Genomic DNA, 23390 nt, shown 5'->3' with positions numbered 1-23390 from the left:
AAGTCGTCACAAGTGAAAAGCAATCCAAGACAAAAAAAATAAATAAATGTTGAGGTCCACTGCAGTAGCTCCATATATATATAGCATATGATATAAAGTATCTGCACAGATAGTAGCAAGGATTGCATTAAACTGCCTCCTTGGCAGGTCCTAGTGGACATCATTAACCCAGTTCATGTGCTTATGAGAACAAACAAGCATCCAACACCCAGTTAAGAGCCTTGATGATAAAACTCCCGTTTGGAGGGGAACTTTGAAACTGTCGGTCTTTCTGTGTATGTGCAGGAGGAGCTGCTCTTTTCCTAATCTGCACATCTACCAATTAAGATCTTCACAAACGTGGAACAGGGAGGGGGTTTATGGTTTGAGCCAGACTGCCGCTATTGCTCAGATACTGGAATAATTTGCCCTTCTACTTCAATCGCCTCTCGCCAGAGGTAATAATCAGTTGTGCCCAGTCTCGCCAAGTCTGGTACTTACTGTACACATCCTAATTATCTCCTGGTAAGAGCTTATTATTTTTCATAATCCATTAAGATAGTCAGAAAGTGTAATTACTCTTTCAGTCTCATCATTCGTAGAGTACACGAACTGCCTAGTGACGCAAAAAATTAAAAAAAGATTTTTCTTTCTTTTCTGTCTGTGATTTGCTCTGATTTGGTATCCCAGCAGAAAAGAACATTTTCTCATGTCTGATGTAAAGTAGTGTTAACTCTGTGAGAAAATCTGGAAAAATCCCACTGTCTTTTTTGAAATATAATTTTCCATCTTTCCTGCTGCACGATATTTGAAATGTTGGGAAAATGGCCCATGAGTATCCTGTTCACTACTGTTATAGAGGTCCTCAAAAAAAGGCCATTAGATTGAAGACAAATAATAATAATAACAAAAGTTCAATCCAGTCAAACAGATACATGGAGCATAGGGAACCACTGATTTGATAATAAGAATCATGTGTTTTATGGCGATAGACATTATGAAAATAGCAAAAAATCTTATGCATGTGTAGTGTAGTTGATAAATCAATGACAAGATAGCAGCTGCACCAAGACTAATTTTTGCCCTTTCCATTTATTTATCACTCATATGCAGGTGCATCTTTTCCCTGGCACTTCTAAATGTGTGACTGATCACCGGCTGTCGGTGTTAATCCAAGTCAAGTAGCATATTATGCCTTTTCCCAATGACAGAAAAAAAAAATAAACAGACTCATTTCAGAATGTTGCACTAAGCTTTTTAGCATTAATGCCACGCAAATTAAAAAAAAGAGAAATATATGGCAATGCTAACAATCCTCCTGCCTTCACTAATCCTGTGCATGGAAAGTTGGCTGGATGGATAAAGGAAGATAAGATTGCTAACACATAAAGCCTTATTTTCAACTCTGGAGACTGTTTAATCCCTGTAAAACCATGCTCATTACCTCAGTGAAAAAAGGGGAGATTTGCTTAATTAAGTTGTTAAGAAACCAGCAAACCCTGCAGCTGTCTGAGACCACAGCAAATTTCATTTCGGAGAAAGACTGTGATCAACTGACAGTGTGTGTGGGTGTAGGCTTTGAGTGCGCTTCGGAGTGTGTGCTTGTCAGAAAGATAACACTAAAATAACCTAATCTTTCAACTTCTGTGGGATTAGGATTTGTGTGTTGTTGCTAATTGCTGAAATAAGTATGAAAGGGCAAAGTGATGGTACAGGACAATATAAAACATGTTTTCTTAAATGGCAAATAAAAAGTGGAAAGAGTAAAAAAAACCCATTGTGTTGTGACTTTCTTTGTTGATCAAATAACTGCTGGAGATCCAAACACACTTCGTGCCTTTGGCAGAACTTTCATTTTTATATAGTTAGTGCAGGAGTGCAGAAGTATAGCTAAACAAGCAACCATTCCCCAAAATTTCCCTCTGGTTTGGTTAAACAAAGAAATAAAAGATATTACATTGTTTTTCCTTACAGGAGCTAGGTTGGTTTTGTTGGTTTAATAGGTTATCTATACATGTTTTTTTTTTTTTTAAAGTAGTCATCAACTTGTTTTGTTGTGAAATCCGGGCAGAAGTAGTTAATTTCCGGTCGCCATCTTTGTTTTAAAGGTGAAAGTGTACAGTCGGTCCAGAAGACAACACAAGCTGTTGAGCTGGTCTGTATTCTCTAATATTCTGGTTAGAAAAATAAATATAATCTTAATATTAGAATATTCTCTATAGCCTATAAACAAACAGAAGGAGACCTGGCTAAAATGATGAACTTATTTAAAAGAGTACGAAGGGGGAGGAGTTAAAACCTCACCTGTTGCATGAGCTGAGATTAGCCGCGGGTTAGCCAATGAACCCAATTTTCAATAGGGTATTTATGTTTTGAGAAATGTTCAACTGAAATAAAAGTGTAATACATTTAATAAAAATTAACCATTTGTTAAATAAGTTGAACAGGATGTGCAGCAGCATATCAATCACCCTGTTGATATGCCTTAGAAAACAAGCATACAGGTAGGAAGTTAGGCTAATTATAATGGCAGGAGTTTAAAAATGCATGAATTATCATTAGTAACTTCACATAGTTAAAAATGTTTGGCACTTGATGTACCTCTGATTAAATATCAAACCGTATCTTTAGAAATAGTGAAGAGGTTTGTGCTCCAGGCACCGACACATAGTTTTATGAGTGGCTGTTTCATTTGGGCTGCTCATTACTTTTTAATCACTTGATTAGGGGTATGCTGTAATTGCCCGGTAATTTTAGAAAATGAGCTTCTCAGCTGACAGCATGTTGGGATTTCACCAAGAGGGATCCTAAAGTTTTAAAGTTTGTCACTGACTTCACCTAAATCACTCCTTAGTTCTCATTCTATACTTTTCTGGAATTGTCAAATCAAGTATCAGCTGTGTCTGTTTGTTGGTGTTTATTAGTGAGTCTAAGTTTGAGATGGAGGTTGTCTAGTATACATTTTTCTTTATTGTTGTGTGTGCATGTTTTAAGAAACTTGAAGTGCTTGGGAGCTGGCATACAGACACGAGGACCAGAATAAGGACTAAAAGAACAAGAGTATTAGTGTACTGTCAGATTCAGCAGGTGTAATGCATCCAGTATCAGTTGCTCTGTGTGTTATGTTGATGTCCCAGCTAATCTTTTCAATAACATGGTAAATGTAACATGTTTGTGCAAGATGTCCTACTGTGTAATTCAGCCTGCCAACCTGTCAGAACCCTGATAACCTCGGATTAACGTGTTAGGTAAAATTGTAACAATATTTCCATTTCTTTCTTCTTGTAGTTTTATCATATTTTTATTTAAATTTGATTTAGTGATGTAAAAGCTTCCCTGGTGCAAAAGACTGCTTTTGTATTTATTGAAGTCTAAGTTTCTAACCTAAGGAGTAATCAGTTTATTGTGAATTTAAGTTAAAAACAAATATTAGCTCATGTATTAACGGTTCCAATTGAATAAAATGTGTCAAACTGATATATTTTCCTCTCCAGCTATCCAATTTCTTATTCAGTTGGAGGTGAAATTTGTATATATTTTTAGGGATCATTCTGACAACCTGTTTCCAGTCAGTCCAAATACACACACAGGCGTTCTCGTTCCTCTTTTACCACCTTTAACACCCTCACACCCTCGTGTTATTCTCTCCTCACCACTTTGCTGCTCCTGTCTCCTTATGTTGCCTCACAAAACTCGCTGTTTTCTCGCTCTCGCTTCATCCTGAGAAACATCAGACTCCTAATGAATTACAGGCTTGTGATTTAAACGTTGCATTCCACACGGCAAACACACTCTGTGTGCTTGTTATTCCCTTTACATCCGTGTCTCCCTCTTCCTCATGCGACGTTGCACGTCTAAATTACTTTCCTCTGTGTGCCATTGCTGTGCAGCCTGTGTGACCACGCTTGCTCGTTTGCTCTTTTTTTAGTTTTCCAATTTTATTTTTGTCCTTATCCCTCCCCTCAACCTACATCTCCCAGCCTTTACTCCTCCGTCTCTACTTCTGCTTCACTTCCCATGACATACGCCCCCCCCCTCCCCCCCCCCCCCATCCCTGGCCAGGCAGCCACCACTGTTTTCCCGTCCACTATCTTTCTCCTTGACAGCCTCCTGTTTTGCATCCATCCATCACTCAGTTTGAGGTTGGTGCCATATGAAAATATGAAGGGCTCAGAGACAAATGCGAGCAAAGGTGGCAGTGTTTGTAGGAGGAGGAGGAAAGCTATTCAATAAGAGACTTTGCTTTTGAGAGAGCAAGGGAGGAGAGTGTTGTCTTGCCTCCTCTCTCCCTCCTCCTCCCTCACGCTCTCTCCACTCTCTCTCTCTGTACAAGCGTGTATTGGTGTGTGCGCCTTCCGTCTCTCCCGGCTCCGCTGTTGTTCGCCGCCACCACAGATGAGCTGGGAAGAGGAGGGAAAGCGGATGTATCTGGCCACAGGAAAGCAGGAGTTTGGATCGGCATACGAGGCTAAGCAGCGGCTCTGATCATCTCTCTCTCTCTCTCTTATGCTTTTCTCTGTGTCCCTCTCTCTCTTTCACACGCACACAAACACACACGTGCGCTGTCAGACTCACGCTCGCGCCGGCTGGATGTCTTCTCGCTAGGCTGAACGAGAGAGGTGCTTAGGCTTGTCATTAGTTGAGGGCACGGAAACCATGAGAAGCCTTGTGTGCGTTTGCGCTTATATGTGTGTGGCAGCTCGCATGCACACTCATGCATAAGAGAGTTACCGCTTGAGTGAGAGAGTGTGTATGTGTGTGCTTTTGAATGGAGACGAGTCGGGACATTAAATACACAGAGGCAGCTTTCTCTGGCTTTCGGCTTAAGTGACTTTCACCTCTTGCTCCGGGTGTCACAGAGGACTTACTTCTGGTGTTTTTGTCTGAAATCTAGCAGTCACAGAGGGCAGCTGAGGAAGAAAGAGAGCAGGGCAGTTTGGGATTTGTCTAGAGTGTGTGTTGAGTGGATGTTTGTATGTGTGTGTTGGGTGTAGTAGGAGCCACAGGCAGTCTGGCAGGCACACTAACTCTGAGCTCAAGGGAGTGATTGAGAATGGAGGTGGAGAGGAGAGGGATGCCCTGAGGGAGCATCTTTCTCCTCTGCTTCTTACTCTTTATAGTAGTTATGTGGGTTGTGGAGATCTTTGTCTTCCTGTATCTACTTCCTCTCCTTTTTCAGTTGTTTCTTCTTTTTTATCTGTTGTATTTGCATGCTTGCTGTCAGCGCTTGCTGCAGATCTCTGTTCCAGTTTTCTATTTTTTTTTTCCATTTTTGTCTTTTAGCCTATTTCCCTGCATCGTATCAGTGCAGTCGATATGATTTTAGACTATGAATCTAAGCCTTTTACTGAAGTTCCATCTCTGTTTGTGCAGGTGTGAGTTTACGGGTGCTCCCTGGCTGAGGAGGTGGAGAGCTGATGATGGATCTGAAGGAGAACTGTGGCAGTCAGGGGAGCCAGGAAAGCTCCAGCCTGCGTCCCACCTCCTGGCAGGCCTTCGTCCACACCAGCACGCTGCATGGACTTCGCTTTATCTTCCCTTATGGTCAGCCCAGTGCACGCCGCTTGCTTTGGGCTGTGGCTCTGCTGGCCTGCCTGGGATTGTTAGCCCTGGAAAGTACAGAGCGTTTGGCCTATTTCCTCTCCTACCCTCACGTGACCAGCGTGGATGCTGTGGTGTCAAGCAGCCTGGTTTTCCCTGCTGTGACCATTTGTAACCTCAATGTGTATCGCTTCAGCCGTCTCACACGCAACGACCTGTACCACGCCGGAGAGCTGCTAGCCCTGCTCGATGTGCACCTGACTATCCCCCAGCCACACCTGGCAGAGCCTGATGTGCTTGCGTTCCTACAGGAAAAGGCAAACTTCACGGCCTACAGGCCCAAAGCGTTCAGCATGAAGGAGTTCATTGAGAGGGTTGGCCATGACCTGGAAGAGATGATGCTCTACTGCAGATACCAAGGTGAAGACTGCAGTCCCAGCGACTTCAAAACCGTGAGTATACTCTCTATGTGTTGTACTCTAAATGTCAGCTCTTTTGGGCTGAGCTGGGATCGGACCCTCTCTGCAGTCTCCTAGCCATCAGGTGGCTCTGTTTCTGTGGTGTTCAGGTTACGCGTAGAAGGTTTCCAGTGAAGAAAAAAGCGTAAAATGACTTGGCGGCTGATGATTGTGCTTTCCCTCCAGTGGTGCAAGACTGAGAGCATCCTGGCTGTTTCTTTTTTGAGTTACTATGTTTGGCTGCACAGGTTGGAGTTTAAGCTTTGTTGAAAATCTATTCTTTTCTGTTGCTTTGTTGTTGTCCTCATCCTTCACAATAGCATCACCTCGCTGGCAAATACAAAATATACTTCAGTGACAAGTCTAAAGTATTTTAGTCACTGAAGCAGAGGAACAGATTTGTCTTGGGCCATAGCGAATAATAAATTCCCTCATATCCGATTGGCACTTTCTTTACTTCTGCTCTCAAGTATTTTTGTTCTCTGAAATCCAGTAACACCAAGTACCAAATAAATCACACCACTAAAATCACTCTGTTGGCTTATCTCAGAGTGGAAAGTCACAGCTAAAACATACCCTTATTTTAATCTTTTCAGGTGTAGGACCCCTTTGTCTGTTCTGTGTTTCTAATGTGCTTGTACAACTTGAGGGCAAAGTGGAGGTGTGTTGGGGAAATGTGTGTGTCTGGTTGCACGAATAAAAAGGAAATTGGCTTTTTGGCCTCTGTGTTTGTGATATTTTACTTTTTGGCAGTCAGAGTGAGCAAGTTGTGCAGTAACTTTGGTTTTAACACATAAAGACAGCATTCGCAACGCCCATCTGTTGCATACTTGGATTTTGCAATTAGATCTATTACTGATTCTGTTAACAGTGCAGTGGATGCAGTGTGTGAATGTTACTAAAGAGAACAGTGCAGTGTTTTTTTCTTTTCTTTCTGTAGACATAGAGGATATAAATGGCTATAAATGGCTCTTTCTTCTTTGAGAATTCTTCAACACAATTGTTAAAGACTTTATAGCTATGAAAATCATGGATTTTGTTGCTTGTCCCAAGACAGTGTGTTGTATCCCAGAGTTATTTCAAGGTTTAACTAAGTCTTGCATATGGAATATTTTTACAGACCAATTTAAATGCATTCTGTGCAGTATCTGAGATTTGTATGTTTTATTTATTCTGCTGCTTATCTGTTGGCAGACTCTTGAGTTATACAATTCATCATACTGAACACAGAATCTGCATTAGTTTTAACGGTGTTGCATTATCATTAGCTGGTAAGCTAAAGATTTTTCAACATCAATCTGCTCGTCATTATTATGTGACTGCAGCAATGTAACTATGACAATAATGGAAGTTTAATGGGATTTTAATTGTGTTTTTGAACATGAATCCAGGTTTAAATCAACTTAATATTATGAGTCACTGATCACATTCTCTTGATTGGCTTCATTCACTCAAACAGGCGCCTTGAAACCATCTTGTAGTTGTGCTGCTGCTGGGAGAATTCCCATGATGCACTGAGTATTTCTTCTCCAGTCCCCTCTTTTTCACTCCTTATGCACAAGTTAGTGTTAGTGCTAAATAAATAAAATTGAATAAAAGTATTCAGCTGTTAATGTTCAAATTTACAAGATTTGTGTTTTCATAAACATTTGTTGGTGCTGTCATCGACACAGTCTCTTTAATGGCCTAGTTTTCTTCAAAGGACACATTGGTCTGATGTACTGCTTCTACTTTAATAGTATTACAAACTTTAGTGTAGCCTCATGTTGGACTACTCCTCAACTACTACTTTTAATTGAGGAAGTTGGCTGTTTGGCTGAGTAAAGACACTGGTTTTGAGAGAAACCATGAACTTTTTCACCTTTCAGGTTAAATGTAAAGACTGTGAACCGTATTAAAATAGAACTGCTATTTGGAAAATTACTAAAAATGATGCCAACTTGATGTTATGGATTCTTCAAACTTCGAAAATTCACCAATAGATTATAATCTTGCATAAAACAGATGGAAAGTATTTTAAGTGGTGTGAAAAAATCCATAGTGCTGATTATGAAAGCTTTGCTCTGTGTGTGTGTGTGTGTGTGTGTAAAATCAAATCTATGAAGTAAATAAGCTGAAGCATGCAAAACTACTTTGAGTATACTCTGTGAATCTTTGAATTGTATCTACTGGTCCATCTTTTCATCGTAGAGCAGTAATAAAATGATGCATGGGGTCATTTAGGAAGTTGCCCAACAGCTTGAATTTCTATTTAAAGATGCTGCTGATATAGCTCTGTATTAATGAGATGTTTTGTTTTTTGTGCCTGCCCCAAACCTGATCAGTGATGCGTGTACAATGCATGCAACAGCTTGTTGAAGCTGCTACTGGGATTTGATCTTCTTTGAAGAGCTCTTAATTTTGTGAAGTGGACTCACAGAACACATCAACAGCATTATCGAACCTCTGATGTGTGTAATCCGAGCTGTTAAAGCTCCTCGCTCTGTGACACTTATTTTAGGATTGATATCATCGTGCTTTATCCTGAGAGATGCTCGATGCAGACGTTAATTGGAAAAACAACAATGGTAGATCACACTTTGGGAGTAGTGATTTGCTGTTCATGCCTTCGTATGGATACTTCCCTGGAAGCTCTGATTCATATTGCACTAAGCTGCAGCAAAGCTGGTGGTGAGCAATTCTCTGCTTATATCTGCCAGGAGAACATTTGATTTTCATAATTTCATTGTGTTGAATCTTCAGGGAGTTAATTCAGAGCTAGCTTGGCTGTGTCTGTTCCTTTCCATGCAGCTCAGTGAGTCAGTGTAACTTCCCTTTAGTAACCGTCTTGCATATTGTGTGACGCGTCTTTGACCTAAAGCCAGGTTCAAAGATAATCGTGTTGACAGAGCGGCTACTAGAAGGCACTGTCATCCTCTTTGCCCTCTGCCTGTTGCTGCTTCTGAGCTCCTTCTGAATTCTCCCCACTGCTCTCTGTCGACTTGCACTGTCTCTCCCACTCTCTGTCACTGCAGCGACACACCTTCATATCTCCGGCGCCTTCTGAGTAAAAAAGAAAAAACAGTAGGACCACCAAAATAGAAAAACGCATGCATGAATGGACTCAAACACATGGATCCACACAAACTCATACACAAACGCACCAAAATATACATATACATGAATGAGTATACACACACTGAGGGACAGCATTACCATGACACTCCAGGGACCCGAGTCAGCGCTTGAGTGACACTGTGATAAATGACCGTGGGGAGGATTGTGGGGACACGAGAGTCAGTGTGATGTGACTGATGGAACTGGAACACAGTGCTGCACAAAAGGGAAACAGCAACAGTGTGCACATTTCCACGTATATGCATGTATTATTTGTTGCCTTCGTTTGTCTGTTCTTTTAGCATTTTTAAAATGCGCAGACTGCTCGTCCTGTTAATTTCTCTTTATACATGAGTGCCTGTGCAACCTACTTGATGTGATTCTTTCTAAATAAGCACTTTGGTGTGCTCGTTTTTCAAGGATGGCAGAAAAACAGGGCGCATATCAAGCCAAATTCAGCATCCTCGCTTCCAAAAAGCCAGTGAACAAAACAAAAGCCTGCCTTTTTTTTCTCCCCCCCCCCCCCCCCCCACTTGATTCTTTCAACGCAGCATCTGCAAGGATGCTGAGTGGTCGCAGTGCTTCTCCATCCTAAGTATCAAGTTGTGACTGTGAATCTGTGAGAAAGTTGTGGTGCTGAGTGTGGAAAAGAAATTCAGAGCCTACCTGTCTAATACAGGGAATAATTTTAGTTTTTTTTTTAACTTCTATCAGTTGCATTGTCCCAAAAAGATATGATTATATCACCCTTTCAAAAAATGGAAACTAACAGTAAGTTATTGATCTGTGCAGGAAAAATATTGCAGCGCATAAATGTAGGTTTCTCAGATAGTCTAGAAACAGTGACATAATAGATGTGATTTTGTTTGTGCTGCTTTTAAATCCATTATTTTATGCAGTGTAACGACTTTAAGTGCTTGCTGACTCTAGCTTGTAAATAGCACTTAATATAATTTTTTGGCTTAGCTTTGCAGTGTTGATTCGATACCTGTCTGTCAAGTATTTTAGAAATGTGGTCAATTTATTTCTAGACATCTAATATTTTTACTCAGAGCCAAGTACTATATATTGGGTTAGTGTTATTATACTTATTAATGCTATTATTTTAATGGTTGTCCCGCTTTGCCTGAAACAAAGACCACCTTTTCCAATTGTAACCCTAACCCTAATAGACACCCCCTCACTCCCTAAGGCTTGTCATTCTGGAAGAATCCTGTTAATATCATACCTACACTTTATAATGAAACTTTAACCTTCGGGGAAATGGAGCAGATGCCAAATGTCTTTAATTTAATGAGCATGACTATCATTTAGGGAGTCTTCTATTAACCAAATTGATCATGCAGTGAAAATTGTAAGAAACTGTGTGCCTAATAACTTCAGCTCAGTCTTTTCCTGGCATAAATTGTACCCCATTGCCCATCCTTAAAATTTTGCTGGTGTAGGTGTAAGCCTATCATGTGTTATGTGTTTAATCAATTTCCCTGTGCCTGTGTTTGTTTTGCTGGGTGTGATTATAGCCATGATTAAATGCTGATTGATCACACTGACAAGACACATCAGTGTCTGTCAGAGTGAATCAGCTCATTGGGCCTCTCCTGCATTCCCTGCATGCTTCAGTAATATATATAAATACCCCTGTAGTAGGACTATCCTGGGATGACCCTATCACACTCTCAGGCTTAATGTGAAACCTGATAGCAGCCAGACCCAGAGGTCTGTATCAAACAGATACTAATTAGCTACTCATCCATTCCTCTGACCGGAACCTTGTTGGAGCAGCATTGTCAATGTAATGGTGCTGGCTGTTTACAACAACAGCAGTTAGTCATTACATGCAACCTGTGGCCTTAGCACTTCACAGGCTAATTATTGCATGGCTAGATTTGCCTCGCTTTCACCAGTAGAGCAGGAGTAGCTTACTGTCAGTCACCAATGTGTCGGGGGATTATGTGCTTTCTAATCTGTCCTCCCCCTTCTCCTCCTCCTCTGGCCACTCCATCTCACTAACAGCATTTTATCACTTTTGCATTCATTTCTCAACATTTGAAAGCCCAGTGCGTCACATTAGGTTTTAGTGGATGTACTGTATTAATCACTAATGTGGTATTACCGTGGCATTTTACATTCCCTGCAGGCATGATATCTGAGTCTCTTTAAAGGGCATGGAAAGCACCACAGCCACCCACAAGCCTGCCTTTCTAAAACACCCTGGAGAGGCAGGCAACCTGTGCTGTTTAACCAACTTGCAAGAAAAGTTGGAGTGTAGCCACAGACAGACAGCTTAGTGTGTGGATAGTGCTTATGTAGTAGACATTGCAGCTCTCTGCAGTGGTGTATTATAGTAGGTTGATGATGGAGTGTGTGTAAAAGGAGTAATTTTCCCCGAAGGGGAAATTTCTACTAAAATAATTGCCTTGGTAATTAATGTAATGATTAATTTATTTGTGTCAAAACAAAGTTTTTCTTTTTTTCCCTGACTAAAATGATTCAGGAGATGTTGGGTGTGACCGTGAAAGTGAAGTGCTTCGTTTCTACAGCTTTAATCCCGAGGAGCATACTCGTGTGTCCTTTTTTGTCACATAGAATTATTAAGAAGGATGGCGTTCCAGCTTTGTTCTGAGCCAAGTCTACCAAGAAGTATAAAGGAAGTCTTCTTGGGTAAATTGTTAATTTAACAGAGTGAATACATCAGTGAACATTGTGGCCTTTGTCACATTAAGACATGGAGTACACTGCCCCAAAGCAGCTTGTTTTTTTATATAGTAATGATAAAGGATACTAGATTTAATGAACAATTGTTTATCTTTTTGTATGTGATTTTGGCTTAGTGTGATGGGAGGCATGTTACAACCTAAATTACAACCTATAACTGTGTTATCAGGCTACCTTAACCATATTACACATAAAAAACACTTTAAATTATGATATGGGCATCAGAAGCATTGCTTTCCATAGTAGTCACAGGGAGCTATGCTGGAACTTTGCTTCAAAGAAATCAAACTGGAGTTTAAATCAGAAATCATCGAACTGAAAAAACTAGAGGCCCAAATTTGAAGTGTATTTTTTAATGGTTTATTATTCCTTGTTTTAGAATATTTTGTTTGGTTTCTGAAAATCACTGAAACCCACTAAAAGTCTTCTTTTCAAATAAGCTGCTCTCATTGATGACAGACTACTTAATTCTCTAAGTGTGACTCTATTGACACGAGGTATCAGTAGCAGCATTATAGTGCAATGGTGGTAGTCTATCTAGTGAGTTAGGTGGAGTGATGCTCATTTGACACATTTGTTTACTTCTGGGAAGCACATCACTAGCTGCTAGCATTTTCTCCAAGGATAACTGTCATAGGCTGGTTTTGCTCGACAGTACTTTTTTTTTTTTGCCTCAACTGAAACAAGTTTGTGATTTCCACGTTTATTGGCAAGTGTAGTCTTCCACATTTTGCAAGGTGTTTTCATGGAGCCTGTTGAAGTAGCTCTGTTTTTAAGTACTAAACTGCCTCCGCATGCCTGAGATTGCCTCATTCACCACTCACGTGTAGTGTTGGTATATCATAGATATTGCGATGTGACACATAATTTATACCAGTGGACAGTATATGGCCTGATCTGCCTTGCTAATGGGAAGTGGAGTGTTTATGGAAATGTGTTCATTAAGCTCTTTGTCCTTAGCATGAACAAAATACTGCCCATACTGTTTGCCCCAAAGCTGAATTCAGGTATAGGATGTTGACATAATATAGCCTTTCGGATAATAGGTTTTGCCTACATTTAATAATTATTTTCATTTGTCAGTAAGCTGGAAATTTTATATTTTTTCTTAAATAACTGATCTACTGTTTGGTCCATAAAAAACAGAAGCCATGGTCATGCATTATCTTATCTTACTTTATCAATATTAAGATGAAAAAACAGAATAAAAAGGTAGAAGTAGAAAACATTTGGCATTTTGCTAAAAAAAGAAAAGAATAGAAAAACAAATGGCCAGGGAAAGCTGATTATATTTCAGTCGATCAAATAATTGATTCATAAGATAAAAAATAGCAGCTCTAATTGGTTTAAGCTTCCTTCAGTAAAACTGTAGGCAGTCCCATTCAGAAAAACTACCTCCATCCTGTCGTCTAGCTCAGGACATCACTAATGGCCAGACTACGTTTTATTCTTGTGACTAAGTTAACCACCCAGCGTTTCTCTGCATGAAACCGAAAATGAGAGGTTTATGGCAGAGGCATGGAGCTGTGGCAGGGCGGTCCATGAAGTCATGGTTGTAGATGTTGGCTGGCGCTCACACTAGCAAAGAAAGAAGAGAAAGCTGAAAGAGGGGAGAGTGGTATGGCCCATTACCTAAGCAACCTATCTGGAGACCTACTTCATCTTGGCCACGGGAGGAGGACGGAATGATGTGTGTGATTTAATGTACTGCAGGCTATGTTTATATTTTCATGTGTATGGGTTTGTGTTGTCATATGCAATCAGTCCTCATGTGTGTTTGTGTTTGAGTGTGTAAGAGCTTCTTGATGAATTAGCCATCAGTTGCTTCCAGGAGATATTGACTGTTTGTGAAATCAAAGGTCAAGTGGCTAGTTAATTTGAGTTCCTTTAGTCTGTTTGGCAGCCACAGAGTGAAAATAACATGTTTTCTGAATCAGTACTTAACCTCCCAGAAATACCGTCTCGCATGCTTTATTGATCAGCTTGAGAATTCGTATTATTGTTTACATGTATTGCAGGTAGTATAGCCAGCCGGGCGCAGCACCCTGGGACATAAAGGCATAAAGCTGTGTGAAAGCCTGAGATTGCAATCATATTTGCAATCTTACACATTTATTTTTAAAATCACTGATGTTTGCATCAGTGAAAGGATAAAATAAACATTGGTCACAAAACATGGTCATATTCATGCGAATTAATTAAATCATTTTCTGTGGTGACCTGTGTTCTTGAGTAAGACTGTTTTCACTTGTGTACCTAACCTAACATTAATGCGTCACACTTCACGACTCCTGAAGTGTGATTCGTTAATTAGTCTAGCTAATATAATATTACTGGCTATGAGTTGTTTGCTGATTTTATTTTGTTTTGTCTGTCTTTGAAAACGATGTGATCACTAAGGTATTGGGAAATCCCCCATGCTCTTATTTTGAAAGTTCAGTCCCACCTGAACCGTTAGCACCAGCACTTCTATGGTCATCATAGCACTCCTATGTTGTGAGACTCATCCTGCAGTTTGATAAACTAACGCCACCATCTTAGGCTGCAGTGTGTTGCTACCCCCCGATATTTTCTTAATATCTGTGAGCTAGAGGGTCACTAAAACCAGCACTTGAAGCTGGGTGAGAACTGGTTGAGGTGCGGCGACACTGTGAGCTTAGGCTGCAGAAAAGAACCAAGAGTATTATCGTAGACTAAAGTTCAAGATGGTGGAGTTCAGGTCTGTTCAAGTGAAAAGAAACTTACTAGCTGTACAGAGACAGCTGACATTGATCCATTATTTATTATCAAAAACTGTTTAAGAAAATCTAGGTGAACCCCTTTTTGAAGCTACAGCTTTTAGTCATCAATTTTTATTATTATTTTGTATGTATAATGTATTTTTTGTTTGTTTTCCTCTTAGACGTTAAGATAGTCCGTAGACCAGTTCTGACTCCTGAGCTGTATTTTGCCAATAGGTGGACATATATGTGAAAATCCCTTGATAAAACAGCTTTGCATCCCTAAAACTGTTTTGGAAAGCAATTATTTAATATATTACTTTGAAGTTTAATCTGTACTTAAGTATGATCAGGTTGTTACATCATCTACAGAGTTAGAAGCTCCTGAATATATTTTTGTTGGTTTCTCAGTTGGCACCTGAAATTTCAGTGCTTTTCAGGGGTAGATCAAAGTAAAAAATGTTCATGTTTCAGTGTTTAACTGGTAATGTTTTTTTTACACTTCACATACCGTGTGCAAAAAGTATTGCCAAGCCTTCAAGGGTAATGCACAGAACTGAAATTGAATGCTACAGTCAGGGTATCTGCTGCTACTGGAAAACCTACTTTGGTTTCAGTACTCTGATAAAGGAATGCATTGACTGCAATCAAATATTCATGAATTAGTGCTATTAGATCGAATTGGCCATTGAACTGCTATAGCTCACTCTGTTAACATTTTTGGTCTTTAGTTATTTGTTTTGAGGTTGGATGTGATTCATTGTTCAGTTGGTATGTCACTTCTAGGATCAGAGTTCAGAAAGTTTGTTGGTGCAGCAAAGAAAACAAATGTATAAATGCAAATTTTTGTCACATGTTGTCAAAAGATTAAGTTTCTAACTGTCAAAGTTTTACTTAAGGTGCTTAAATGGTGCATACCATTAATACACAGGACTGACTGGCTGTCTCTACATCAGTTTGCAAGGTGGCATTTTGAGTGGTGTGCCTAAAGTGATCTTACTGCGGTAAATAATTAACTTTACAAAGAGACAATTTACAATCTTGTCAAAATTATACTGATCATTCTATTGTTAGAAAAAGCTATAAAGTATTTGTATTTTAAATAGGAGCTACACCGAGGGATTAAAACACTAAACTGAACACGGGACACGTAATTGATCCATCATCCATCACCAGTTCTCTGCATGGTCTGTACTGTTTAATTTCCTGCTATGGGGATTTGAGCACGTTTGACAGTCAGCTTTTTTGTTGTGTAAATTTTGATAAAGATGACTACATCAACAATGCCTCTGCAGGCGAGCAGAGCACAGACAGCTGGGTACTTTTTATCAACACACTAGCCAAACACGTGATTTCATGATATCTGAAGTAATTACCTTTCATATGTTAGCCTTCTTTGCCTTTCTGTAATCTTTCACAGTGTCTAAGCTGAGCATTAGATTTCCAGAACTGACCAGTTGATGGTAAAAAAAAAATCACAGGTTCTCCTTAAACAGGGTGGCTGACTCTTTCAGAGTCCTTTTTGTCCACCTGTCTCTTTTAATCTCCGTAAGCTACACTGGAGCTCTTTTGATCTCGACGGTCATACGCATGTGAGAGCTGGATTTTCAGGGCCCTGTTTCTGCCAGGATACAGAGACTTTGATGGAAAGCAACCATTGGTTAAACTGATACCTTGATTTGTTGAGTCATGATGGCCATTATCATCTTTCTAAGGACTATGTAACAGCTACTTGCATATACATCTTCAGTTAACTGTGGTTTAAATATACAAGGTCAGAAAGCATTCTTAATGTATTTTTTTCAGTCAATTCATAACAACTGCATGTTGTGCAGAAAATATATCAATTACTTGCTTGTGCTTTACAGTACAAAGTTTAGAGAGGGAGACGAGGCCTAAGTAAATAAGAGGAATGGTACGAAGTAGGGCTGGGCTATATCATACCGTTCACAGTAATACCGGTGTAATTTTGGGCAACGATAGGAAAATGAAATATCACGATAGAATATGGGTAAAACGCGCATGCGCAGTGCCAGAGCGAAAGTGGATCGTTAAATGAAACGAATGAACCAGAATTGGTTTGTAAAAATGCTGCAACTTCAGTGGTGTGGAACTGGTTTAGCTTTCGTCCGTCAGATACACAACAAAGCGCTATTTTTGGTAGAGCATGCTAGCGGGCCGTCGTTATTACCGTGTTGTTTGGAAAATACGGCACACTTAAAATCAATCCTTTGATTTATCTGAAAATCGACAGTGCCCCTTATAATGCTGTGTGCCTTATGTATGAATTCTGGTTGTGTTTACTGACCTGGAAACGATTTTATGTACATGGCGCTCGAAAACCTGTCAAATGTTTTAGTACGACTTTGCTAAGCTACAAACCCACACCGCTTGATGGATTGTCGGAGCATTACAGCTGTCATAGGCAGGCGCCTCGCGGAGTGATACGTACTGTGCTTCAACATAATATTACCGTATTGTGTGTGTATAACCTCTTTTTAAGTTTTGTGGATATTATACATGGTTATGCTGAGGATATGTCGGCCAATTTCCACTGGAAATGCCTTTTGGTTAAACTGTCAGCAAAGAATTTGCACTGTTACATTTTTATATAACTTTAATGCACATAAAAAACAGCTGCTTGTTTAAGTGAAAATACCTTGATGGGTTTTTTGCACTAATAAAGTTGTGGAGTTGTAAAGTATTTTGTCTAGTGTCAATTATATCGTCAGTTATATCGTTATCGTTAATTTCAAATGTATATCGTGATAAATATTTTTGGTCATATCGCCCTGCTCTAGTACGAAGGGTTAAATGTCTTAATAACCCCTTCAACATCTCCATCTGTCAGGATCTGCCTTGTCTTCAGGTATGGGTGCTATTCTCCTAGAAAGAATCTTACATTGGTGTCAGGACAATGTGTGATATTTCTATCAAAATGACACAGGACAGTGTGCAGACAGCATGACTGGAAATCACAGACGATGGCCCCACAAGGCCAAGGTTGGATTGATTCTCTGTCTGCTTCTGAGTTTGTCTGTCTGTCTGTAGTCTTCCTTTTCACTATATCTTGGAGTATATCTTTAAGTGAAGTATAATTGCAAGCTAAAAACATTTAACATTTGTTATCTAATCTCTGGTCAGTTTACTTCATTATGTTCAATCCTCTGTTTCGATTGCTAGTAAATGTTAGCAATAGATCCAAGTTTTTCCAATAAAGCATCTGACATACGTTGCCTATATAAATGCACTAACAGTATTTTAACATAAAATGCGATGAACCTAGTCTTACAAGAAGTAATGACATAAAAAAAAGAAGAATTGTACCAAAGAAAAGTATGTTAATGTTACATTCGTAAAGCAACCCTTTGCATTATTCACAGTTAAGTAATCTCACACTTTTATCTTGTAATACTATTTAGCTGTTTATCTACCTCATGCACTTCCACTTTAGTTAAACCCCAGTTGCGCAGGCTTAGAGACTCGTCTGTGACCCCTTAGCAACCACTGGTCGCTAGGGAATAGTGTGTATTTCCTGACACCAATCACCTGCCAAATGAAAATTTGAATTCCAGCCACTTTGGTGTAGTTGGAGGTCGCAATGACTTTTGGTTGCCAGGTGGTTATTGGCTAGTATCTTTGTGAGTGAGGTTTCAGTTAACTTAAATTTTACAAACTGGCTTTTCTTTGTGTAAAAGGATCATGAAGTGCTCTCCTGATGTGCTCTCCTCCTCTACTGGATCACCCCAGGGTTGTTGCCTCTCTCCCCTTCTGTTCATTCTGTACACAAATGAATGTCGCAGCAATTTTCACGAACAGACACATCCTGAAGTTTGCTGACGACACAGTGATCGTCAGTCTTCTAGTGGGGGACAAGTCAGGCCATGGACAGGTTGTAGATGATTTTGTGAATTGGTGTGATGAGTCCTTCCTTACACTTAATGTGTCAAAAACTAAAGACATGATTATTGATTTTAGGAAGTCCTCTTATAGCTCATCACCCACTATCATTAAAACTGCCGATATTGGGATAGTTGAGAGTTATAAATATCTAGGTGTGGTACTTGACCATAAACTGTGTTTTGAATCTCATGCTGATGCCACTACTAAAAAAGTTCAACAAAGACTGTTCTTTTTAAGGAAAATGAGATCTTTTAATGTCTCATCTGAGATGTTGTCCTTGTTTTATAGAAGTCTTATCGAATCTGTGATGTCTTTTTGTATTGCTGCCTGGTTTGGTAACCTGACGGTGAAGAATAAGAATCGGTTGGGACTTCTGGTAAAAACTGCTAGCAAAATTTCAGGGCGCTGGCAAGATGGACTTTTGGCCATTTACAATAGAAATGTGCTTAGAAAGGCTCATTCTATTATTAATTGTGTGAACCATCCACTTCACAGTGAGTTTGAGTTGTTGCCTTCCGGCCGCCGTTTTAAAGTACCTCCGAGGAGGACTAAAAGACTCCAGGTCTCTTTTATCCCTACTGCGTCTTGTCTCCTTAATGGCAAATAATTGTCCTTGAACTTTCTATCATTATTATTGTTATTATTATTTTATTGTTCTGTTTATTTTTATCCTGCTGCTAAACTAATTTCCCCTTGTGGGACAATATAGAAATTGAATTGAAATCACGAAATTCAAAGACCAATATTAAGTAAATATAATCATGATGCTAATTTAAAATACATTTCTCCAAGCTGTGTTTAATTCTGGTTTGTGACAGCTGTCAAAAAATAGTTTTTGGAGAATTGTCTCTTCCGTTGACTGTGCCTTACTTGCTGTGTTTTGAACTTGTATGACCCTAAAACTTGATTTCTGCTGTTTTTAAAAATTAAAGTTTTGTTCTGCTGAGACTGAGTTCACTCAGTCTCACTTTCAGCTGCCATCACTGCCTCTCTCCTCCATTTGGCAGAAGCGCTGTGTACAAAATAAAATAAAACCTGCATGAACAACTTATTTGCTTGTTAGCATGGTTAAAGTTTGTTTGTGCATGTTGAAAAAGATGAAAGAATACACTATTTTATTCTGTCCTCTGTCTACTCAGTGCTCCTCTGATCTTGAAGTACACTGTTACAAAGAACAGACCCGATTCATAAACCCTAAGTGATTGTTGAGAGTGAGAGTGACATGGATTGGATGTCTTGGGCAACCTCTTTGCTGATGCTACATTGTTGATTTTTGTTTCACTGAAATTCATATTGGATCTGATTTCAATGTCAGTGATAAAAGCTGGTATGCTGCAAATGAAATGTTGGAGGACAGCGAGTGTTGAGGTTTCATGTTGCAGCTGCAAAGATTGTGAATGTCAGCTATATATTGGGGGCGATCGTGGCTCAAGAGTTGGGAGTTCGCCTTGTAATTGGAAGGTTGCCGGTTCGAGCCCCGGCTTGGACAGTCTCGGTCGTTGTGTCCTTGGGCAAGACACTTCACCTGTTGCCTACTGGTGGTGGTCAGAGGGCCCGGTGGCGCCAGTGTCCGGCAGCCTCGCCTCTGTCAGTGCGCCCCAGGGTGGCTGTGGTTACATTGTAGCTTACCATCACCAGTGTGTGAATGGGTGGATGACTGGATATGTAAAGCGCTTTGGGGTCCTTAGGGACTAGTAAAGCGCTACATAAATACAGGCCATTTACCATATTGGGGTGTTTTTATATTTGTTTTGTCATGTTTGATTTTTTTAAAGGTTAGCTGGTTTGCGGACCATGCCTGTGTTAGTGTAGATAAGTGCATTTAGTGATGTCTGCTCCTGTGTTAAATGAGAGAACCTGAAATGTTCTCACTGATCTTACTGATGTATTAGTTTTTACTTTCTCTGGTGCAATTAGCTTAAAACGACCTTCGAAATGACAAATGGAAGCAAATTAGAGTGGGAATTGTCCAAGATGACTACTTAATAATCAAACAGGAGTACTTGGACGTAAAAGCCTGCCTCTAATACCAACTTGCTGGCATCTGTGGTTAAGGTTAAAAGAAAAAAAAAAAGAAGAAGACTCATGGCTACTGTTTGAGGAAATGCGGTAAATAGCACACCAGTATAAAGACACAAGTTGATGGCGCAACCAGCACATAACATGTCCCCATTTTCTCACTTGGAGGGAAATTGGTATGGGCAGTGATGACACTGAATTTGAAGTACCTGTCTGGGTATTTACTGAACACCATGGTGAAAACCACAAAAGCCTTCGATAAGAGACATCTCAGATGTCTGATATGCTGTCTTGCATAAATCTGAACTTGTGACATTCCACATAATGGAGCATTGTGCTTTTATTGTATTCTGCAGCACTCATAGCATCCTTTGGGAGCTCATTTGAATGAATATTTTACCAGGCATAATCCTTTCTTCCAACTCTGTATCTTAACTAGACATTCTTTTCCTATGATAAGTAAACTTAAAAAAATACATTCCAGTTTTTATTTTGTGTAAATTACGCATATATTAACATCATTATCGTACAGGATTGCAAACAAATGCAAGTTATTTATCGCACTCTGCTGTTCTCACCTTGTACTTTTTACCTTCGTACCTGTTCAGTCATTCTCAGTCTAATTATATCTAGCTGAATTTGTGTCAGTGCTGCCTTATTTACTTTCTCTCGTCTGCATTCACACTCAGTTCTGCTTTGGCAGTTACCGCCTCACTTTCCCTTCCCATTCATTATTCAAGGAGTGGTTGCTTGGATGTCCACGGATCTGGATCCAAACTTCATCCTGAGATACCTCATGCGGCACCTCATGCGGCGACTTGTAGCATTAGTAGCTGTCTCTATCATGTCATGCTGCAACAACACTTCCCATACTGCTGGCAGTGATACCTGCTGGTGTGCCTGACAGGATGAGTGCATCTTTGTGAAGTGAATGTGCCAGCTCATTGTCGGCATCAGCTGATACGGGAAGGTCGGTGGTTGTGGCGTTTGGACTTGTTATGAATATGTACTGACAGCAGGCGAGCAGCAGAGGCAGTGTTTGATCTGGGATCTACATGGACATTTACTCAGTGTGAGGACGACTGGCAGGCAGGCAGGTGGGAAAGGAGGAGCAGAGCAGGGTGAGCTCAGGTCGGACATGTGTGTTAATGTTACAGCAGGCTAGGAGAAGACTGCTGACACCAAAAGAGGTGCTGTCTCATGCCTGGCTGACTGCATGAAAAGGGCAGGATGAGAGGGTAGAGAGTTGGGCAAAGTTTGTATGTGTTTGTTTGACAAACAGGAAAAGAAAAAAGAAGAGACATGATGTTACAACAGGGCCCCTATAGCCATTTATTTTCATTATCAATTAAAGAATTCATTTACTTGCTCTTCTTAGTATTCAACATAAAAGAAAACAATAGTTAACCAGATTCTAAGATGAATCTGTCCTATATTTAAGAAGCCAGAGGGTGAAAACAGATTGGTTAGCCACACATTTCAATAGATGTTTAATGCTTAGCTCATGAATTAACTAACCTCTTTGCGATCTCAGAAGAAATTGAATGAATGAAGATCTTTTAGGTAATATGGTCTGATGTTTTAACAGCCAAGGCCCCGGTAGGATCAGTAGTAACACTGCTTCAACAGTCCGCTGGCACGAGTGGTGGTGCAGATGGGAAACATGGATATGTTTTGCAAATGCATTGGAATAAAAATTATATTGGTAATAAGAAATGAAAAACACTCAGCCCAACAGTGTATTTTGAACAAAGATGGGCTAAAACAACAGCCATGCAATAAAATCTTCCTTTTATGAAGGTTATAATACTCTGTTTTTCTTGGAACAGCAGTAGAATGATGGTCATTGATGCTTTGAACTCCGCTCTACTGTTTTGTGTCACATTTTTATTTTATTTTTTTTATCCCTTCTCTACCAGCGAAGGGAGACTAAATAATGAAATACTGATGCTCTGGTAAGGTAGCAATTGGCTGTTATTTTCTTCTGCAGCCAACACTCTTTGTCCCACCTGCAATTTTCTACCAAATTAGTACTATTACCAGCAGACACTGACACATGGTACAGTAAACAGGCAAGACTTTTCCACACATCTGTGTACACATGGTCTGTAGGTTATCACATCTGTGAATCATCTAGTGAACTATACCTCTGCTGTTAATGGTAACATGTCAAAAATAACATATCTGACTTTTGAAATGTGTTATTTGGCTGAATAAGGAGGATTCAACATTGAGATGAGAATGTAAAAGAGCTCATGTTAAATAGCGCTGGCACCGGGAGTCTTTGTTCTGGTTGTCACTAAAGGTAGTTTTTTGTTATTTAGATTCTATGCATGGTGGTGTATAATGCACAATGAATTTTAGGCATCTCAGGGGACTCCTCAGAGGTGTTGTGTCAAGAATATGAAGGAACATTACTGTATACTCACTGTATACACCTTACTGATACTTGTTCTCTCTGTATTTAAAACTGTCGTCATTTTTCACGTTATAGATTTAAGAAGTTGCTGGAAACATTCCTTTTGGTCCATGTTGATATGATAGCATGACACAGTGGCTGGTTGCACGTCCAGTTGCATCATTTAGGCAAAACTCCAGCTCCACCATTTCCCAAAAGTGCTCTGTTGGATAGAGATCTGGTGTCTGTGGAGGCCATTTAACACAGTGAACTATCATTGGATGGACATGTTCAGCCCCAATACTCACTACTCCACCACCAACAGCTTGAACTGTTTACACAAGGCAGGATAGATGTATGCATTCATGAAGCTGGCATCCAAATGGAGAGTCTCAGTTTCTAGTTTGTAGCTGCCAGGAGTGACACTTATTGTAGTCTGCTGCTGTATCCCATATGTTTCAGTGTTCAACATTGTTGTGCATTTAGATATTCTCTTCTGCATTGGTTGTCATGAGCGGTTGTTTGAGTTACCTTTCGATCAGCTTGAGGCTTGAGCAGTCT

The 23390-nt window shown here is 39.9% G+C and overlaps 1 protein-coding gene across 1 annotated transcript in view; it reads left to right on the top strand.

Annotated features, from left to right (window-relative positions):
• The first annotated feature begins 4366 nt into the window (after window positions 1-4366).
• asic2 (acid sensing ion channel subunit 2) overlaps window positions 4367-23390 on the top strand; it is a 425453-nt gene continuing 406429 nt past the window's right edge. Inside the window, exons 1-2 of the mRNA XM_006802992.3 lie at window positions 4367-4598; window positions 5353-5972. Coding sequence (XP_006803055.1) covers window positions 5397-5972 — 576 coding nt within the window. The 5' untranslated portion in view covers window positions 4367-4598; window positions 5353-5396. The remainder of the gene's footprint in view (window positions 4599-5352; window positions 5973-23390) is intronic.

Source organism: Neolamprologus brichardi, chromosome 4 (assembly GCF_056152115.1).
Source record: "Neolamprologus brichardi isolate AB-2024 chromosome 4, ASM5615211v1, whole genome shotgun sequence".
NCBI lineage: Eukaryota > Metazoa > Chordata > Actinopteri > Cichliformes > Cichlidae > Neolamprologus > Neolamprologus brichardi.
This window is presented reverse-complemented; position numbering and strand designations above follow the sequence as displayed.